At 45.0% G+C, this 23,118-nt stretch overlaps 1 protein-coding gene across 2 annotated transcripts in view; it reads right to left on the bottom strand.

The window, feature by feature from the left end:
- enox1 (ecto-NOX disulfide-thiol exchanger 1) overlaps positions 1–23,118 on the bottom strand; it is a 370,711-nt gene that overhangs the window by 292,408 nt on the left and 55,185 nt on the right. For both annotated transcript variants that reach the window (XM_087993063.1, XM_087993061.1), the window contains exons 2-5: positions 17,936–18,073; positions 11,478–11,651; positions 5,400–5,606; positions 3,250–3,483 (exon numbers count right to left, since the gene is read on the bottom strand). In XM_087993063.1, coding sequence (XP_087849189.1) covers positions 3,250–3,483; positions 5,400–5,606; positions 11,478–11,651; positions 17,936–18,073 — 753 coding nt within the window. The remainder of the gene's footprint in view (positions 1–3,249; positions 3,484–5,399; positions 5,607–11,477; positions 11,652–17,935; positions 18,074–23,118) is intronic.

Raw genomic sequence — 23,118 nt, 5'->3', positions numbered from 1 at the left:
ATTATGTGTGTATCTATGTAAGCGTGTGTGTGTATGTGTAGGTCTATGTAACTGTGTGTGTATATGTGTGTATCTGTGTAAGTGTGTGAGTATGTGCATGTAAGTGTGTGTGTGTACGTATGTATGTATCTATGTAAGTGTGTGTGTATGTATGTAGCTATCTATGTAAGTGTGTGTGTATATGTGTGTATATCTATGTAAGTGTGCGTGCATATATACGAGTTTCTATGTATCTATGTAAGTGTGCGTGCATATATACAAGTATCTATGTATCTATGTAAGAGTGTGTGTATATGTGTGTGTATCTATGTAAGTGTGCGTGCATATATACGAGTGTCTATGTATCTATGTAAGTGTGCGTGCATATATACAAGTATCTATGTATCTATGTAAGAGTGTGTGTATATGTGTGTGTATCTATGTAAGTGTGCGTGCATATATACGAGTGTCTATGTATCTATGTAAGTGTGTGTATATGTGTGTGTATCTATGTAAGTGTGCGTGCATATATACGAGTGTCTATGTATCTATGTAAGTGTGTGTGTATATGTGTGTGTATCTATGTAAGTGTGCGTGCATATATACGAGTGTCTATGTATCTATGTAAGTGTGTGTGTATATGTGTGTATATCTATGTAAGTGTGCGTGCATATATACGAGTGTCTATGTATCTATGTAAGTGTGTGTATATGTGTGTGTATCTATGTAAGTGTGCGTGCATATATACGAGTGTCTATGTATCTATGTAAGTGTGTGTGTATATGTGTGTATATCTATGTAAGTGTGCGTGCATATATACGAGTGTCTATGTATCTATGTAAGTGTGTGTGTATATGTGTGTATATCTATGTAAGTGTGCGTGCATATATACGAGTGTCTATGTATCTATGTAAGTGTGTGTGTATATGTGTGTATATCTATGTAAGTGTGCGTGCACATATACGAGTGTCTATGTATCTATGTAAGTGTGTGTGTATATGTGTCTGTATCTATGTAAGTGTGCGTGCATATATACGAGTGTCTATGTATCTATGTAAGTGTGTGTGTATATGTGTGTGTATCTATGTAAGTGTGCGTGCATATATACGAGTGTCTATGTATCTATGTAAGTGTGTGTGTATATGTGTGTGTATCTATGTAAGTGTGCGTGCACATATACGAGTGTCTATGTATCTATGTAAGTGTGTGTGTATATGTGTGTGTATCTATGTAAGTATGCGTGCATATATACGAGTGTCTATGTATCTATGTAAGTGTGTGTGTATATGTGTCTGTATCTATGTAAGTGTGCGTGCATATATACGAGTGTCTATGTATCTATGTAAGTGTGTGTGTATATGTGTGTATATCTATGTAAGTGTGCGTGCATATATACGAGTGTCTATGTATCTATGTAAGTGTGTGTGTATATGTGTGTATATCTATGTAAGTGTGCGTGCATATATACGAGTGTCTATGTATCTATGTAAGTGTGTGTGTATATGTGTGTATATCTATGTAAGTGTGCGTGCACATATACGAGTGTCTATGTATCTATGTAAGTGTGTGTGTATATGTGTCTGTATCTATGTAAGTGTGCGTGCATATATACGAGTGTCTATGTATCTATGTAAGTGTGTGTGTATATGTGTGTGTATCTATGTAAGTGTGCGTGCATATATACGAGTGTCTATGTATCTATGTAAGTGTGTGTGTATATGTGTGTGTATCTATGTAAGTGTGCGTGCACATATACGAGTGTCTATGTATCTATGTAAGTGTGTGTGTATATGTGTGTATATCTATGTAAGTGTGCGTGCATATATACGAGTGTCTATGTATCTATGTAAGTGTGTGTGTATATGTGTGTGTATCTATGTAAGTATGCATGCTTATATACGAGTGTCTATGTATCTATGTAAGTGTGTGTGTATATGTGTGTGTATCTATGTAAGTGTGCGTGCATATATACGAGTGTCTATGTATCTATGTAAGTGTGTGTGTATATGTGTGTGTATCTATGTAAGTGTGCGTGCATATATACGAGTGTCTATGTATCTATGTAAGTGTGTGTGTATATGTGTGTGTATCTATGTAAGTGTGCGTGCATATATACGAGTGTCTATGTATCTATGTAAGTGTGTGTGTATATGTGTCTGTATCTATGTAAGTGTGCGTGCACATATACGAGTGTCTATGTATCTATGTAAGTGTGTGTGTATATGTGTGTATATCTATGTAAGTGTGCGTGCATATATACGAGTGTCTATGTATCTATGTAAGTGTGTGTGTATATGTGTGTGTATCTATGTAAGTATGCATGCTTATATACGAGTGTCTATGTATCTATGTAAGTGTGTGTGTATATGTGTGTGTATCTATGTAAGTGTGCGTGCATATATACGAGTGTCTATGTATCTATGTAAGTGTGTGTGTATATGTGTGTGTATCTATGTAAGTGTGCGTGCATATATACGAGTGTCTATGTATCTATGTAAGTGTGTGTGTATATGTGTCTGTATCTATGTAAGTGTGCGTGCACATATACGAGTGTCTATGTATCTATGTAAGTGTGTGTGTATATGTGTGTATATCTATGTAAGTGTGCGTGCATATATACGAGTGTCTATGTATCTATGTAAGTGTGTGTGTATATGTGTGTGTATCTATGTAAGTGTGCGTGCATATATACGAGTGTCTATGTATCTATGTAAGTGTGTGTGTATATGTGTGTGTATCTATGTAAGTGTGCGTGCATATATACGAGTGTCTATGTATCTATGTAAGTGTGTGTGTATATGTGTGTGTATCTATGTAAGTATGCATGCTTATATACGAGTGTCTATGTATCTATGTAAGTGTGTGTGTATATGTGTGTGTATCTATGTAAGTGTGCGTGCATATATACGAGTGTCTATGTATCTATGTAAGTGTGTATGTGTTCAGCTGAATGAAGGGAATGCCCAATTTATCTATTGAAATTCAGGAACATTATTGTCTGATAAATTTTAAGCATGGTCAAAAGCTATTCCAGTGAAGTTTCTCGTTTGAACAGAAGTCTTGTTATCAAGAGTGTGTCTGCCTGGTGTCTGTGCTACATTTGATATTCAGCAAAATGTTTTTAAGGCTGTTCTCTCAGCTGTGCATTGATGGTTGTTGGCTGTAGTCAAGCCCTAAATATACTGACAGCAGATAAAGGTCGGATTGAGTACATGCAGTCCCTGCAGAACCCAGCCGAACGCCGTTTCAACGTCAGAGATGCAGGAGTACCTTTGAGTTTCTCAGCCATGAGGCTGGCCTCATGCTCTGAATAGTGTACAATCGGCGCAGGAGAGGGTGGTCTCAGGTGTTCATCCTCCAGCATGCGCCGGTGCCGTTCCTCCCGGGCAAACATCCGCTGCTTACACTCCCACTCATATAGATCGTCGCGAGCCTGAGCAAAGTCCACATGCAGGCGACCTGTGTCTTTCTTGTCCGTGCTCGATCCCAGCCTCATTCGATAGCCTGCTTGCGAACACACGTCAATAGAAATGAGACCGAACCGATGGCGTTCAATGTTGGGTTCAAATGAAGGGTGAGCAACCCCCTCCTCTACCCGCCACCCCATCCCACCCCACCTGGGCCTCATCTCTTTCTCACATTGCTCTCTCTTCATGTAGTGCCGTGTACAGTGTGGGAACCAGTTTGCTGCTAACATGGCATTGAGAGGGGTGCTTTGCTGGGCACTTGAGGAGGGACATGAGAAATGGCCACCAAGCACCCGCGTCCCTTTCCTCCCTTGGCCATTACTGACATGATGGGCCAAAGGGCCTCTTCTGTACTGTACGATTCTATGAGAAGGGGTTCAGTCATGAAAGCTACCCACTTGGCAAAGTGACACTGCTATTGGGATCACCAACAGTCCATCTCATTAATACTAAAGACTTTTACAGAGCGGGCCAGACTTTAGCAGTTGTTGGGTTTCTTGGTATGAATAACAGACTGAAGTGGGAGGCCTTTAAAAGGATAAATTATAAGTCATATAAATTAATCACAAAATTAGATGTAAAATGGGTTTTCCGCCTTTTACGGTTCATCATGAAATGTTGTGGTGAGAGGCGCTACCTGTGTTCATTAAGGTGTGTCATGATAGTGTTGCAATGAGAATGTGTAACCATCCAATAAGTCATTGTGTTTAGCAAATTGTTACTTTACCCAACTAGCAAGCTGTGAATTAAAATATCAACATTGTATATATTAAAAACATTTCAGATGATTTAAAAAACGTTCATCTACTGGGTAAAGAAAGTATTGTCTACTTTATTCTATTGATAGGATAGCCTAGACTGACAAATACATCTAAATGTTTAAACCTTTCCAATCATTCTCTTGGGAAATTTTATGGGCTCTTGGCTGCAACCCTATTGCCTAGTCATTTTAGAAGTACTTCTGCAAGTTCATAGAGCTGCTTTTAAGAGTATGTTGTTTAGTTAGGGATTTCAGGGGTTATTCATCAACAATTGTTATAATAGGACTGGTGAGGGCTATTCATAAAGTGGGTGATGGGGTGAGAGATTAAGGAGTGATTGTGAGGGGATTTGAAAAGGATCAGGAAATCTCAACTCCACTTTATACGGTGGAGTTACTGATTCCAGTACTGAAGCACTGGCTTTGAGGTCTTTGGGAATGGAATCGAACTTGCCCATCTCCATTCCTTAAGCCTGTCCCTGGACATGTGTTTCAGCGAGGGCCTCACCTTTTGGCAGTCTGAGGACAGAGGGAGGTGTTTGATCTGGAGTCAGTCCTGTTTCCCAATTCCTACTTTCCAAAATGGAAGCGCTGCCTTAGGAGACCATAATAATCAATAGGCAACTTCACTGTTGGGAGGATGAGTTTCCTGAAATGTTGGCGTGAATTTAATGGATTCCCAGGAGTTATTTGGGAAAGGGTTGGTGGGGGGGTGGGGACGTGCTGGGGGGAGCTGATGGTGAGATAGCTTCCCTGGGGAAGGGGCAGGGGAGGTGTTGGGCAAAACTTTAGGCCAATTTAGGGCAATTAATGGCCACTAGAGGGCCTCCTCCTGGGAGGGAGTGAGCACTTGTCTACCCTGGCGAAAAGACTGGTCCCTCCTCTTTAGCCTCTGCACCCGGCCAAGTGCCCAATGGAAGTTGCCCCACCCCATGCCAGCAGAAAGGACAGGGATGCCCCCTTTCTCTCTCAGAAATGCCCCCTCCAGCCTCTCAAATGGGCCCGCAGTGCCTCCCTGCCTGACGGGCCTTGGGAAGATGGTTCCTCAGGTAGCCTGGATAAGGCTTGAGGGAACCTGCTCATGCTCAGGCATTTGTAATGCCAGTCCCGAGCCTCCAAACTAGGTTCTATTGGAAGGTTGGCGCCTCTGACCGAAGTGTGAGAGGATCAGCGGGCAGGAAGAGCTGATGCACCTGACAAGTAGATGGCTTTGTCCACCATGAACTCCTCGGCGAAACGGATGTGGCAGAAGTTCTTCTTGCTTTTGCGGATGGCTGTGATCTCGCCGCACTGCTCGAAGACTTCACGGATCTCGTCCTCACCAGCGTTCTCTGGCAGGCCGCCCACGAACACCGTCTTGCAGCCGGGTGGACGGTCACGAGTGGCTGGAGGGGGCAGATCTGGAAATGAAACAGCACCAGGCTGAGCCAGATCACAGAATCATAGCCTCCCTGCAATGTGGAAGCAAGCTATTCGGCCCATCAGTTCCACACCGAGCATCCCACCTAGACCCACCCAATCTCCGTAACCTTGCATTTCCCATGGCTAATCCACCTGCCCCCTGGAATCTATGGGCAATTTCCCAAGACCAATCCACATAACCTGCACATAAAAGCATAGGGTCCCTACAGTGTGGAAACAGGCCATTGGACCCAACAAGTCCACACTGACCCTCCAAAGGGTATCCCACTTAGACCCATTCCCCTACTGTATTACTCTACATAGCCCCCGGCTATGGACTGTGGGAGGAAACTGGAGCACAATGTGCAAACTCCCACACAGACAGTTGCCCGAGGGTGGAATTGAACCTGGGTCCCTGGCGTCATGAGGAAGCAGTGCTAACCACTGAGCCACTGTGCCATCCTGCAATGAGGAAAGTTGCTCAAAATCGTCCTCCCGTTATGACTGGCTTCTCTCACTGTACCATGAGCCGTGTCCTACATATTCCTTGTCTGGCTATAACCCAGAAAACTGGATCAACTCGCTCCCATCTTCTGGCACTTTGAAATTCTCAGTGGAAATTATTCTGCTTCTCTTTTGAAATGCAAAAGCAAACGCTGTTGACCTGCCGTGCCTGATTACATTCAAAGATTGTCCAGTGATACAATACCGATTACCCACTGGGGCGTTTATAAATCAACGATGCTGCAATTATTCGTGAAGCAACCAGCAGCACGGTCCTCCAGTGCAGAGAGTGAGAACTCACCTGAAATCACTGGGCTATCTCTGAAGAGCAATTCATTCGTACTACACAGTCTGGATACTCACTGTAATTGCTAGGCTGTTTCAAACATTAACAAATGAGAACATTTTATTGTAACAGCAATTGTGTGGATGAGGTTCTGTAATTTTCTGATGTGAAGAGACTGTTCATGACTTAAGGCTGATCCGATAAGCCAACACACTGATTTGTTTTACATTAATTCCAGAATGCCATTTCCACAGTGAGTTTCAGCTGCTTCCCGTGATGATAATGTGGCTTTAAGAGGTGTGTTCTGTCCTGGTTTCTTTCAGAGAGAGGACTGGGGGGGACAGGTAACGAGCTGTCCATGTGAAGATCAGAGGCCTTGGGGTTTTTTTTTTTAAAAGAGTTGGAACAATAGAGGTTGTTCTGCTATAACGCACATTTCCTTAATGCGAATTCGCCGTTGTGTGATTGACGAACTGGGGACACCGTTTCTAAAGCACAAACCTTTTAAAGCATGTATCGGTTATAATGCAATTCCAGCTTTCCATTTGTCTAAATAGTGCTGAGTTACGTGATTTTCTTATAACATGGGATTGCGTGAGAACAGAATTAACGTGTTATAGCAGAACCGACTGAAGAAGCAGCCTGAACGGGTGCAGCCTGCCTCTCACCCACAGAACCAGGATCTTTCAACATTTTGCTTTCAGCAGTTGCTGTTGGAGTCTTGAAGAGGTAGAGGCTATTTTTGTCCCTCTCTCTCACTTACAGCTAAAGGCTGGGGGTTCTCTGCCTGCTACAGGAGTTGCATATGAGATAACCTGTGTCTGAATTTTGCCATGGGCTATGTTTATGGGAACGTACTATATTGGAACACTGAATCAGTAATAGGTACTGTATCTATTATTCTGTTAAGCTTGGTTATTCCAAGTTCCTCTTTCTTTTGCTGTATTTTAATTACAATGTTTGTATAAATTGTATTTTGTTTCCCATTGAGTGGTTTGACCAATCAAATTGCATGTGGAACACAGCACCTCCCATTTGCCTTTAAAATAAGATAAAGTTAGGGTCGAGGCTACCTTCATAATCGATTTTGAAGGGGGTCTGATTTGATCCATAACAGTTCTACTGCCGATATAATCAACATGGAAATTTGTTTTATGTTAAACACTTGGATCCTCTGAACTCATTAGCAACAGCCCCAGAAAATTAGATCTTGTTGTCTTGATTCTAAGCGTGCAGGGCTTAAACCTGGCCTAGAGAGGAGGTTCTGGAGAGATAAACAGACAGAGGCTAATTCCTCACAGATTGCTCAGCAGTGTTAAGTTGAGGATGGGCTTGGTTAGTTGAAAGCAATTATCTGGATGGGGGCAGTTCCAACAACATTAAAGAAGCTTGACACCATCCGGGTCAAAGCAGCTCTTGGTCTTAAAGCGGACAACCTCACAATTGCTCATTGTCACAAATCTGTATCCTTTCTGTGCCTTTTTGCTCAACGTACTGACACGCATCACCACCACCCCTCCCCCCCAAACTCATAGCTTCTCAAGATTGGCACCACCCATTCCCCCTCACAATCCATCACATCCACTCCCTCCACCTCTGACGCTCCTTAGCAGCACTGTGCACCACCTACAAGATGCACTGCAGAAATTCGTCAAATATCCTCGGACGGCATCTTCCAAACCCATGACTGCTTCCATTAAGAATGGCAAGGGCAGCAGATACATGGGAACACCATCACCTGCAAATTCCCCTCCAAGCCACTCACCACCCTGACTTGGAAATATATCGCAGTTCCTTCAGTGTCCAAATCCTGGAACTCCATCCATAAGGGCATTGTAGGTCTACTACAGCACATGGACTGCAGCGGTACAAGATGGCAGCTCACCACCAAGGGCCAATAGGGACGGGCAATAAATACTGCCCCAGCCATTGATACCCATATACATCGTATCATCCGTCGTCATTTCCACCAACTCCAAACGGACCCCACCACCAAGGATATACTTCCCTCCCCTCCCCTATCAGCGTTCCAAAAAGACCACTTCCTCCGTGACTCCCTCGTCAGGTCCACACCCCCCACCAACCCAACCTCTACTCCCGACGCCTTCCTCTGCAACCGCAAGAAATGCAAAACTTGCGCCCACACCTCCCCCCTTACTTCCCTCCAAGGCCCCAAGGGATCCCTCCACATCCTCCACAAATTCACCTGCATCTCCACACACATCATTTACTGCATCCGCTGCACCCGATGTGGCCTCCTCTATATTGGGGAGACAGGCCGCCTAATGGCGGAACGTTTCAGAGAACACCTCTGGGACACCCGGACCAACCAACCCAACCACCCCGTGGCTCAACACTTCAACTCCCCCTCCCACTCCACCAAGGACATGCAGGTCCTTGGACTCCTCCATCGCCAGACCATAGCAACATGACGGTTGGAGGAAGAGCGCCTCATCTTCTGCCAAGGAACCCTCCAACCACAAGGGATGAACTCAGATTTCTCCAGTTTCCTCATTTCCCCTTCTCCCACCTTGTCTCAGTCCCAACCCTCGAACTCAGCACCACCTTCGTAACCTGCAATCTTCTTCCTGAACTCTCCGCCCCCACCCCCACTCCGGCCTATCACCCTCACCTTAACTTCCTTCCACCTATCGCATTTCCAATGCCCATCCCCCAAGTCCCTCCTCCCTACCTTTTATCTTAGCCTGCTGGACACACTTTCCTCATTCCTGAAGAAGGGCTCAAGCCCGAAACGTCGATTCTCCTGCTCCTTGGATGCTGCCTGACCTGCTGCGCTTATCCAGCAACACATTTTCAGCATTGATACCCATATTTCCTTGTACAGTACAAATAAAAAGAAGAGAAATTCACTTAGATCACAGCTCTTGCTTTGTGATCTTAGGATGTGGGTGTCACAGGGAATGGAATGGTATTTCTTGCTCATTCACACTGGTCTTGAAAAGTTGGTGTTGGGGAGAGGCGGGGTTGGGGTCAATAAGTTGAGTAAATGGGAGCCGAAAGGATGTAGGTTTGTATGAACGAGCAACTGTGCGGTCATCCACTTTGAACCCAAAAACATTAAAGCCACAAGTAATTTCTAAAATGTGAGAGACCCTTCAGCCTGCAGAGGAGATTGACAGCTAAGAGACTGGTACAAAAAGCAATCGAAAAAAGGTTAATGGCATGTTGGCCTTTATCTTAATAACCTTGTTTTCAATATCCTGATCAAGTCTCTTGTGTGCATCACACCTCAGGAAGAAGATTGTTGCATTAACACAGAATGATACATAGGGTCAGAGTGTTTAATTACAAGGACAAGTTCCATAAACTTGGTCTGTCTCCCTTGAGTTTAGAAGATTGAAGAGTGATCTGATCAAAGCATTTCAAATGTTAAAAGGACTCAATCGATATTTCCTCTGATGGAGTAAATCAGAAACAAAAGGACACAATCTAGTTAGTGGAACGGGGTCATTCAGGAGCAAGACAAGATAATTCTCTCACACACTAAAAAAAAAGGGGCAGGAATCGAGGAATAATCTGGAAAGGGTTCGCCTGCTAATATTGGACATGGAAGGAGTTTTTTATGAGGAACGATTGAATAAGTCAAGCCTGTATTCATTAGAATTTAGCAGAATGAGAGGTGCCCTTATTGAACCATATAAGACTCTCGGGGACTTGACAGGATAGATGTGGATAGGTCGTTTCCCCTTTGTGAGATAGTCTAGGACTAAAGGGCATAATCTCATAACTAAGCCGGCGATGAGGAGGAATTTCTTCTCTCAGAAAGTTAAAAATCACACAAGCAGTTCTTGAACACAGCGGGCTGTCGAGGCAGGGCCATTAAGACAATTCAAGGTTGAGGTAGATTTTTAAGCAGGAGGGGAATCATGGGTTATGGAGAACAGGCAGGAAAGCGTTGCTGAGGAAGATGAAATCAGCCATGATTTCATACAGGGGCAGAACAGACTCAATGGCCTACTTCTGCTATTATGCCGTATGGTCCACAAGATGAGTATTGGACTGGATTTCAAAGCAAAGGTGGCTACACAAGGGTGCTGAGAGATAGGAACAGCAGAGGTCAAAATAGAATAGATCAGCCATGATTGTAATGAGTGGCGTGGCAGACCTGAGGGACTGACTGTTCTAATTGAGCTTTGGATGCTCCCGGCGGCCTTAGTAATGGAGAGCACAACTATGTGATCACAGGCCCAGAAGATAGCCTGAAAGCCTCCTATTAAGTCGGCAAAGCTGGATGATATATCTGAAGAGAAGACAGCTTCAGAAGGATAGCAGACAGTCTGTTCCCATACTGATGCTGACCACAATGAAAGCTGAACACGTCAAAGCCTTCTCAACCTTTTTTCCTCCCAGTTAAACCCAGTGTTATGGACCAGACCAAACCTCCTCAAAACATATCTAGCCCAGACCCTAACGTTTAGCTTCTTTCAAGGCAAATGTGTTCCGGATGTGATTCGATTGGTGAAACTACTAAACTTTAAGCAAAACATACTTTATTCTTCCACCACAGTTAAAACACAAGCAATAAAAAAAAGAATTGGCACAATCTTTAACTCTATTCAAAGACTTAATAAAATATTATTTAACTACCAGTCATCGACCGTTCCAGTATGCAATACATACACCCTTGGCAAAGGCAAATTTAGCGAAACAGGGTTCCCTCACTTGAGATCTCCCCCAATGCTGGAGAAAGGAGAAACTGACAGGTTGTATCCAGCAGTGGAGAGAGAACTCAAGCTTTTTGCAGCAGCAGCAGCAGAGAGAGAGAGAGAGCTGTATCTAGCAGCTTCAACTCCAAAGAGCCCCAACTTCAACAACTAAAAGCGAAAATTAAAACCCTGAGGCTATGCGAGCCTGACTCCACCCACTCACGTTTCTCCTGTCCAATTTTGAAAATAAAACCCAAAGCTTATACCCTCAGCTTTCCATGGAGCAGACACGTCGGCAGCAGATGGACACCACCCCTTTTTAAGAGAACCAGGACAGAACAAATCCCTCTTTATGACACATTTTGTCACACTAGGGCAGACATATTGGGGCTGTATGTGCTGATCGGACTTACTTGGATTGGCGGGAAAGAGAGTACAGCTGGTGCAGTGGATGATTTCTTTCACTACGGATAACCCTGGAGGGACTGGCGGTCGGAGCAGGCTGATGCCGGTCATCATTGGGTTAACCGGTGCCATTCCTGTCATTAAGCCAAGGCCGTGGTCAAATGCTGGAACACAGATGGGGTCTGGGAGACACAACAAAGTTCCTGTTACCCTCTCCACCAGTACATCAGCTTTTAGTCACTATTCGATAATATACCTTGCGAGGCGATTAAAATTACGAGGAGACGCTGATGTGTTAATGTCACTGGGCTAGTAATCCAAAAGCTCAGGCTAATGTGCTGGGAAACAGCGGTTCTAGTTTCAATTTCAGAGAATCCCAACAGTACCGAAGCAGGCCATTCAGCCCATTGAGTCCACACAGACCCTCTGAAGAGCTTCCACACCCCCCGACCCTATCCCCGTAATCCTGCATTTCCAGTAACTAACCCACCTAGCCTGAACACCCCTGCACACTATGGACAATATCCCATGGCCAATTCACCTAGCCTGCACACCCCTGCACACTATGGACAATATCCCATGGCCAATCCACCTAGCTTGCACACCCCTGCACACTATGGGCAATATCCCATGGCCAATCCACCTAGCTTGCACACCCCTGCACACTATGGGCAATATCCCATGGCCAATCCACCTAGCCTGAACACCCCTGCACACTATGGACAATATCCCATGGCCAATCCACCTAGCTTGCACACCCCTGCACACTATGGGCAATATCCCATGGCCAATCCACCTAGCTTGCACACCCCTGCACACTATGGGCAATATCCCATGGCCAATCCACCTAGCCTGAACACCCCTGCACACTATGGACAATATCCCATGGCCAATTCACCTAGCCTGCACACCCCTGCACACTATGGACAATATCCCATGGCCAATCCACCTAGCTTGCACACCCCTGCACACTATGGGCAATATCCCATGGCCAATCCACCTAGCTTGCACACCCCTGCACACTATGGGCAATATCCCATGGCCAATCCACCTAGCCTGAACACCCCTGCACACTATGGACAATATCCCATGGCCAATCCACCTAGCTTGCACACCCCTGCACACTATGGGCAATATCCCATGGCCAATCCACCTAGCTTGCACACCCCTGCACACTATGGGCAATATCCCATGGCCAATCCACCTAGCCTGAACACCCCTGCACACTATGGACAATATCCCATGGCCAATCCACCCAGCCTGAACACCCCTGCACACTATGGAAAATATCCCATGGTTAATCTACCTAACCTGCACATCCCTTGACTCTATGGGACAATTTAGCATGGCTAATCCACCTAGCCTGCAAATCCTAGCATACTATAGACAATTTTTCATGGCTAATCTACCTAGCCTGCATATCCCTTGACACTATGGGACAATTTGACATGGCTAATCCACCTAGCCTGCATATCCCTGCACACTATAGACAATATCCCATGGCCAATCCATCTACCCTGCACATCCCTGGACACCATGGGGCAATTTAGCATGGCCAATCCACCCAACCTGCACATATTTCGACTGTGCGAGGAAACCCAGGCACTCTGAGGAAACCCAGGCAGACACGTGGAGAATGTGCAAATTCCACTCAAATAGTCCCCAGAGGGTTGGAATCGAACTCGGGTCCCTGGTACTGTGAGGCAGCAGTGCTAATCACTGAGCCACCATGTGACCCAAATTTAAATTAATAAAATCTGGATTTAGCTAGAGGTGACCATTATTGTAGGGAAAATCCCATCTGGTTCAGACATGTCCTTTAGTGAAGGAAATCTGCTGTCCCTATCTGATCTGGCCTAGATGTGACTCTGGACCCACAGCGGGGTATTTGATGCTGAAATGCACCTCATCAATTCAACGGCAGTTATGGGACGGGCAACAAATTCTGGCCTTGCCTGCCATGCCCAAAAAAGAATAAATTTGACAAGACTGCTTGACAAGTGAGCATCCCAGCTTGAATCATCTTGTGATGGTAGCAGAGATTCTAGAATCAAATATCCAGGTCAACATGTGATCCGGGACACTGCCAATATCAATGTTAAAATAACTCCACAGAGGCCAATATCCCATCACCAAGTCACTCTTTATTTACATGAGGAGAGTCCTTGACACTGACCTAGCTCCCTCAGAGCCAGCTCTCAGAGTGAACAGAACCCCAGACACTCCTGTTTGTATCTGTCAGCCAGGGCTCCCTGACTGGATCAATTAACAGCCCCAATCAGGGAACTCATACTCAGGGACCTCGTTAAATTCACTACAAAGGTATTCCTAATAATTGAGGGTCTGCAATGGCAGTGTGGTCTTATGGGAATAACACACGCGTCAGGAAAGAAAGAGCCGGTATTTATCTAGCGCCATGCTGGAACCCAGAATACCCCCATGCGTGCTGCACAGACAACAAACCTGTAAATTGTAGCTATCTTACAAACTGACATCAATTATCTTAATCTATCTCAAACTGGTCCAACTGCCGGCAGGTGGGAGATGTTTTAAGTAGAATGGTTGGCGGGAGGATGATAGGGAGGTGTGACGTCATGCAGATTTTGGGACGCATGTCAACACAGGAAAGGCTGCAGCCAGTGAGGTGCACAGCAAGCTCCCATGATTCAGAATGACCCCATTCCGTGTGTCAGTAATGTTAACTGAGAGGTAAACAGAACTCCCTTGAGATGATGCCAGAGTATGGTCCACCTCAGAGAGCAGGGTTAAGGTCTCGTCTGATAGAAAGCACCTCATACTGCACTGGGCTCCCTCAGTTCACCTGCAGAAGAACACCTAACTCACAGTGTCATACATCCTAGAAACAGACCCTTCCGTCCATGCCGACCAGGCATCCCAAACTGAGCTAGTCCTATTTGTCTGCATTTGGTCCATATCCCTCTAAATCTTACTTATTCAAGTACCTGTCCAAATGTCTTTTAAATGCAGTAATTGTATCAGCCTTCACCTCTTCCTCTGGCAGCTCATTCCATATACGCACCACCTTCTGTTTGAGAAATTGCCCTTAATGTCCCTTTTAAATCTTTCCCTGTCATCTTAAAACTAAGCTGTCTAACTTTGCATTCCCCTACTTGACGGAAAAAAAAACCTTGGCTAGTCACCTTAACCATGCCTCTCTTGATTTTGTAAACTTCTATAAGGGCACCCCTCAAGCTCTAATGCTCCAGTGAAAAAAAATCCCAGCCTATCCAGCTTCTCTTTCTAATTCAAACCTTCCAGTCTCAATAACATCCTTCTAAATCTTGTTTGTGTCACTTCCAGTTTAATAACATTCTTCCAATAACAAGGTGACCAGAATTATACACAGTATTCCAAATGTGGTGATACCAGTGTCTTATATAGCTTTAACATGACTTCGCAATTCCTGTTCTCAATGCTCTGACTGATGACGGCAAGAGTGTTAAATGCCTTCTGCACCACCCTCTCTACCTGTGACAACATTTTCAAGGAATTATGTACCTGCACCCCTAGGTTTCTCCATTTGACAACACTCCCCAGGACCCTAGCATTAACTGTTACGTCCTGCCCTGGTTTGTCTCACCAAAATACAACACCTTGCATTTATCTAAATTAAACTGCCATTGGCTCAGTTGATCAAGATCCGACTGTACTGTTCAATAACCTTCCTCGCGGTCCACTATACCACCAGTGTTGGTGTCACCTGCAAACTTACTAACCATGCCTCCTACATCTCATCCAAGTCATTTATATAAAGACCAATGACAGTGGACCCAGCACCAATCCATGTGGGACACCGTTGGTCACAGGCTTCCAGTCTGGAAAACAACCCTCTACCACCACCCTCTTTCTCCTGCCATCAAGCCAATTTTGTGTCCACTTGGCAAGTCTTCCCTGGTTCCCTTGTGATCAAACTTTACTAACCAGTATACCATATGGTCGAAGGCTTTGCTAAGCTCCACGTGGACAAGGTCTACCACTTTGCCCTCATTAACCTGGTTGATGACATCTTCAAAGGCGCTACATCAGGAAGAGACATGGTTTCGCTCTCTCAACTGTGTAGATTGACAGCAAAGCGGGAGTGGGAATGGAGTCTGTCCACCATTGACTGTATGAAGCTGGTGTCACAGCTGGACGATCGCTAATTGCGCTGCCAGAGCGCTTGGCTTGAATAAGTTCTCTCAAATCCAGCTGCTCATCACCAGCTTTGAAAATTGATACAGTGAAACGGGGTGTTTAAAGGCACAGGGAGTACTGCCAGATGAGAGGACACAGTGAGAGTGGAAGAGTTTAATCTAGGCGGGCCTTTGACCAGCGAGAGGGCTGAGAGACTGAGGCAAGAGTCAGCCCCCAGCTCACTGTCACTGGGAAAGTCACACAAGTGTTCAGGCACAACGGCATTTCCACTTTGACTCAATGTTATACAGTCATGGAGTCATACAGGACAGAAATAAACCCTTCGGTCCAACCAGTCCGTGCCAAACATAATCCCAAAGCTGTACAGCATGGAAACAGATGCTTGGTCCAGCCCATCCTTGCTGACCAGTTATCCTAAACTAATCTAGTCCCTTTTGCCAGCACTTGGCCCATATCTCTCTAAACCCTTCCTAATGATATACTCAATGATATGGTGCAGCAAAGCAGCACACCAGCACCTTCTCAAGACAGCCAGGGACAAGCAATAAATGCTGACTCAGTTGGCAACATCTAGGTCTCATGAATTGAAGAAGAAAAGTTGAATAAGTTGGAACTGTGACCATTGAGGTTGTAAAGAATAAGAGGCAGTCTTTTTGAAACATACAAGATCCTGAGGGAACATGACAGAGTGGTTGTTAAAGAGATGCTTCCCCTTGTGGGAGACACTAGAGATAAGTTTAAAAATATGGAGCCTTCCATTTAAGATGGAGAAATATTTTTCTTCAAAGGAATTATCTTCCTTAGAGGTCAGTGGAGGGAGGGTGATTAATATTTTTAAGGTGTGGGGGGGTAGAGGGGAATTTTATTTTCATGTCTGTTCTCCCTGTTGTAGGAGAGCTGTTATTAAACTTGAAACAGTTCACATAAGATTTGCAAGGATATTGCTAGGGCTGGAGGGTATGAGCTATAGGGAGAGGCTGAATAGACTGGGGCAACTTGCCTGGAGCATTGGAGACTGAGAGGTGACCTTACAGAGGTTGATCAAATCATGAGGGACATGGACAGGGTGGATAGCTAGTCTTGGGGTGGGGGAGTCCAGACCTAGAGGGCATTAGTTTAAGGTGAAAGGAGCAAGGGACCTGAGGGGCAACGTTTTCACACAGAGGGTGGTATGTGTATGGAATGAGCTGCCAGAGGAAATGGTGGAGGCTGGTACAATTGCAACATTTAAAAGACATCTGGATGGGTATATGAATAGGAAGGGTTTGGAGGGATATGGGGCAAGTGCTGGCAAAGGGGACTAGATTAATCTAGGATATCTGGTCGGCATGGACGAGTTGGACCGAAGGGTCTGCTTCCTTGCTATCCACCTCTATGACTCTGTGAGAGGTTGGGATCTTCAGTGTGTTGCCTGGAAGGATGGTGGGGGTATTTAAATGAATAAATTCGAACTGGAGTTGGAACTTTCCCTGAAGGTGAAGAACGTACAAAATTGCGGGGTGATGGCTGGGGAATGACATTTGATGAATTTCTCCTTTAGAGAGCTAGCACAGAGGAGATGGGACAAATGGCCTTTTTCCATGCTGGAACCATGCCACTACTCCATCTAATAAACCATCTAGATCATTATTGAGGAGGAAAGTAAACGTTTCAGATTGAACGTCGACTCTCCTGCTTCTTGGATGCTGTCTGACCTGCTGTGCTTTTCCATCTTCACATCTACTGACTCTGGATTCCAGCATCTGCAGTCCTTACTGTCTCCTAGATCGTTATTGAGCTGCTGTGACCAGCTACCTTACCTAAATGAGATGATGTAGGCTGTATCTTAAATCAGATCTAAAACTGAAACATACTTTGGGGTACATTATGGCACAAAAGGAGGCTAATCAGCAAGTCCATACTGACATGGAACATAGACTCCCTACAGTGTGGTAGCAGACCATTCGGCCCATTGAGCCCACACAGACCCTCTGACGAGCATCCCACACAGACCCACACTCCTACCTTATCACTGGATTTCCCATGGCTAACCCCACCTAGCCTGCGCACTACGGGCAATTAAGCACCTAACCTGCACATTTTTGGTCAATAGGAGGAAACCCTCACGGTCAAAGGGGAAACGTGTCAAATCCACACAGACAGTCACCCGAGGCTGGAATCGAACTCGGGTCCCTGACGCTGTGAGGCAGCAGTGTCGACCACTGAGCCACTGTGCCAGCCCATGGAAGGCTAAAACAATCTTCTCAATTATTCCTCACTGCTAGGGTTAGGACCCAGTGCTGCATCAAACACGGAGATCGAGCAGTCTTACCTGATACCAGTGGTGGGCCAGTGAGTCCAACAGGTGCTATCCCCAGGTTGTTCATCGCAGTGGCCCATGCTGTAGTGTCAGTCACGTTCATACTGATCTGACTGGGACTCATAACTATGCCTTCCAAACCCTCTGTTCCTATGGGGGGAAGGGTGAGGGAGAGAGAAAAAAAACACAGAAATTCTGAGTGACAACAACACAGAAGGAGGTCATTCACCCCACCAAGGTCACAGTGGCTCTCTGTACAACATTCCAGTCAGTCCCATCCCCACCGAAACAAAATCACACAAATGCTGGAGAAACTCAGCAGGTCCTGCAGCACCTGTGGACAGAAAACAGTGTTAATGTTTCCGGTCCGGTACCCCTTCCTCAGAACTGGGAAAAGGTTGGCATTTGTGCTGAGGGTGAGGTGGGCGGAGGGGGGAAGAGTAAACGATATGTGGAGAACAAGCCCAGAGAGAGGGAACAACAGCCAGGCAGAGAAAGGAGTGGATGGCCCTCAGTCCGGGAGAATGAATAGTTACTCATGGAGACTATTAGTGGCTAACAATGGGCTGTGTGTATTAGCAGACCAAGTGATAACAAGGCCATGGCGTGTGGAGGTTGGGGTAAGCACATGACAGACAAATGGTGTCTTAAGCCCTAAAGTTGTTGAACTTGATATGGAGCCCAGAGGCTGTGGGGCAGGGGTGGGCAGTTAATTCTTCCGAGGGGCCACATGAGAAACCTGAGCTTTGTTGGAAGGCCGAACCAACAATAAGTTGAAAATAATTCTGCTCAGTATTCATTTTCTCCCATTGTAAAAAATACTAAATTATATAGTTTTTGCACTGAAACTTATAATCAAAAGAATAAGGATATTTTATTACAATAAAGATATGAAATTGTAGGTCAAATATAGAAGAAATAAACAGTATAAACAATAATTTCAGTATTTCATTTTATTTTTAACATGTTAATCTCACAAACCAATAATGAAAAGTTGTTTCATTATTGGTCAGTATTACAAACAACAAACAACTCTATGCAAAAAGCAGTAAGTGCTTTTGACGTTTTTCAGTTCATTTTACTTGTTTAGTGAGAAACATCCAGTCTGTTTTGGGCTTGAATAAGTGCATTGAAATCTGGTTGAATGTCTGAGGTGGATATGCGAAGGACAGCTGAGAGGTGATCATCGGTGACAGAGGATCTGTATTTGGATTTGTTGAACTTCATCACTGAGAATGTTTGTTCGCATATATAGGTAGGTGCAAAGACGACTAGAATCTTCTGAGCATGCCTCCTCATGTGTGGAAAGTTCTCCTCTTTGAGGGAAGAGTAAAAATCAAGCAGTGAGACTGACCTAAAGTACTCTGCCAGAAGTGTGTCAGACTGCAGGTCAATGAGTTCAAGCTGAACATCACTAGGTGCATTCTCCACATTGCATGTAAATGGGGAAAAAAACATGTGCAATTCACTCTCAACTGTTTTAAATTCTTGAAATCGCCTTGAAAATTCACCATGCAGTGCTTCTAACATAGATGAGTACCTGTGGAGGTGACCAGATGAAGGTGCAGCTACCTTCAGTGTTGGCAAGTGGGTGAGAATGGTGTCCTCCATTTGGCTTGAGAGAAGCTGCAACTTTCTCATAAAAGCCTTCACCAAGTTGTACATTTCATGCACAAAAAGGCCCTTGCACTGCAGTTTCACGTTTAGTTCATTCATAAGTGCAGTCACATCCACAGTAAAACCAAGGTCTGCAATCCAGTCTGCATCTGAAAGCTGTGGAATGCCATTCCCTGTCTTCACACAGAAATCTTGAGTCTCTTCTCTCAGGTCCCATACACTTTTCAGCATTTTGCCCAGGCTGAGCCACCTGACAGCTGTGTGGTAGCCTATGTCACGATGTTCAGTCTCATTTTCCTCCAAAACTGCCTGTGATTCAAAGCACTCGTCCTGATGAAGTTAACTATTTTAACTACAACATCAACCACATGGTTAATTTTTAACACCGACTTACACAACATTTCCTGATGTATAATACAACGCAAAAATACCAATTTCTGTTCAGGATCAATTTCTGTCACTTTATCCTGCATTCTCTTTAAGAGTCCAACATTTTTTCCCATTAGATTTGGACAACCATCCATTGTCACACCCGCCAGCTTGTCCCATTTCAGTCCCAACGTGTCCAAACATGCATTTACCTCCATGAACAAATCATAAGCAGTTGTTGTTCCTTTCATTGACTGCATGGCTGCCAGCTCCTCCGTGATTTTAAAGTCCGTAGTTATCCCACGTACGAAGATGGGTAGCTGGGCTGTGTCATGTACGTCGCAGCTCTCATCCAAAGCCAAGGAAAAAAAGTCAAAGTTGACCGCTCTGTACTGCAGCTGAAGCTCCAGATTTCTTGCGATGTCCCCAAACCTTCTCATTACAGTGTGTCGGGAGAGGGGCACATTCTCAAATGCCTCCTTTTTCTCCGGGCATATTAGTTCTGCAGAGTCCAACAAGCACTCCTTAATAAACTCTCCATCAGAAAACGGTTTACTGTTTCTGGCGATTTTGTGGAATATGACATAACTCGTCTTGGTGTGAGTTGACATTTTGAGGGCGAGCCAGCAAGCATCACTTTTAGCTGCTCACGCATGCACACATGCACATACACACGCATGTGCGTCCATACGTAATTAAAAAAAGCAACCTTTTCAAAACAAAAGCAACACAGTTGTACTGCGGGCATGGCGTAAATACTTTTTCATCGATGTTCTAATTTAAGATTGACCTCATGCAGGCCGGACAGGAATGACCAAAGGGCCGGATGTGGCCTGTGGGCTGTAAAATGCCCAGGTCTGTTGGAGGGTCTCCCGAGTGGAAAATGAGATTCTTCAAGCTTGCACTGAGCTTCACCAGGACACTGCAGCAAGTCTGAGACAGAGACCTGAAATGTTAACTCTGCTTTCTCTCCACAGATGCTGCGAGACCTGCTGAGTTTTTCCAGCAACTTCTGATTTCCAGAATCTGCAGTTCTTTGTCCTTTTACCCTGGCGAGGTGGTTTCCCCTCAGGCACCCATGTGATTTCCTTTTGAAGTCATTCGCCGTCAATAACTTAAATAACGAGAGACCCCTGGGCTCAAGGACGAAACATATTATTAGATCGCACTCAGCGTTGGAATCGTCCTGTTACAGCTATTCGAGACCCTTGTGCTTCACGTATCATTTCGTACTTTACTTTTCCCTGTCACAACAAAGATTATGGAGCAGCTGATGTTCTCTGGGGTGGACGAAAGTATCAGCAAAGGCTCACTGATAACACACTCACCTCTGAGTCACCTCCTGTTCCCAAGCTGTCAACCTGGAGGCTGGAGCCCTCTGTTTAAGATCAATAGATTGTCCTGAAGATATGCTGCTCAGAGCAACTCACAATAACACCAGCCCCCTCGTGACTGCGTCTCACTGAAGCTTGGCTTTGCATTGTAATCCTCCAGACAGAAAGGTCAAACTTCTATTAACCTTTCTGATTCATGCTTGATAGCTATTCACAGGATTTTAATGATCTGTGCAACAGGATAGCCCCTCATCTCTTCAGACTCCCACTGGCCTGAGATTTCTACAATTTGGCACGTTTTCTGTCGGCCCAAAGTGGATGACTTCACATTTATTGACGTTGAAATCCATTCCCTTAAACTATTATCATCTCTGTAATTTTACACCTCCATTCCCACTGCTTACAATTCCCAGAGGCAAAGGAAAAATGAGATACTGAGGAATGGAAGTGCTTGTCATTCCCTATCGAAACAAGTCAGTCCAATTTGTCTCATCCTCTGGTTTTGCTGGCCTCTCTTCTTGCTGGCCATCTTGATGTCAGTACAAATCTTTGATTTGTGATGTTCTATCCCATTGTTGAGAGCACTGGAGATGCCACTAGTCATATTGTGCCAACTTGGGAAGCGTGCCTTTTACCCCACCCACCACACTCTGGGTACATAGAACAACCCTCGATATTGTGCTGGCCTTTTGTCCTACTCTAAGATCAGACTAACCTATATACCCTTCATTGCACTAACTTCCATGTGCCTATCCAAGAGTCACTTATATGTACGACTCTACTACCACTGTTGGTAGTGCACTCCACACACCCACCACTCTCTGTGTAAAGAACCTACCTCTGACATCTCCCCTAAACCTTCCTCCATCATCTCAAAATGATGCCCCCCTCCTGACAGACATTTCCACCCTGGGAAAAAGTCTCTGGCTATCCGCTTGATCTATGCCTCTCAACAACCCCTACAGCTCTATCAAGTCACCTCGCAACCTTAGAACATAGAACAATACAGCACAGAACAGGCCCTTCGGCCCACGATGTTGTGCCGAACATTTGTCCTAGCTTAAGCACCCATCCATGTACCTATCCAATTGCTTCTTAAAGGTCGCCAATGATTCTGACTCTGCCACTCCCACAGGCAGCACATTCCATGCCCCCACCACTCTCTGGGTAAAGAACCTACCCCTGACATCTCCCCATACCTTCCACCCTTCACCTTAAATTTATGTCACCTTGTAACACTCTGTTGTACCCGGGGAAAAAGTTTCTGATTGTCTACTCTATCTATTCCCCTGATCATCTTATACACCTCTATCAAGTCACCCCTCATCCTTCTCTGTTCCAATGAGAAAAGGCCTAGCACGCTCAACCTATCCTCGTACGACCTATTCTCCATTCCAGGCAACATCCTGGTAAATATTATCTGCACACTCTCCAAAGCTTCCACATCTTTCCTAAAGTGAGGCGACCAGAACTGCACACAGTACTCCAAATGTGGCCTAACCAAAGTCCTGTACAGCTGTAACATCACTTCACGACTCTTGAATTCAATCCCTCTGCTAATGAACGCTAATACACCATAGGCCTTCTTACAAGCTCTATCCACCTGAGTGGCAACTTTCAAAGACCTATGAACATAGACCCCAAGATCTCTCTGCTCCTCCACCTTACTAAGAACCTTACCGTTAACCCTGTATTCCGCATTCTTATTTGTCCTTCCAAAATGGATAACCTCACACTTGGCAGGGTTGAACTCCATCTGCCATTCCTCAGCCCAGCTCTGCATCATATCTAAATCCCTTTGCAGCCAACAACAGCCCTCCTCACTATCCACAACTCCACCAATCTTCGTATCATCTGCAAATTTACTGACCCACT

The sequence above is a fragment of the Chiloscyllium plagiosum genome, unplaced genomic scaffold (genome assembly GCF_037043375.1).
Source record: "Chiloscyllium plagiosum isolate Xiang-an unplaced genomic scaffold, Cpla_swu_hap1 HiC_scaffold_12, whole genome shotgun sequence".
In the NCBI taxonomy this organism is placed as follows: Eukaryota; Metazoa; Chordata; class Chondrichthyes; order Orectolobiformes; family Hemiscylliidae; genus Chiloscyllium; species Chiloscyllium plagiosum.
This window is presented reverse-complemented; position numbering and strand designations above follow the sequence as displayed.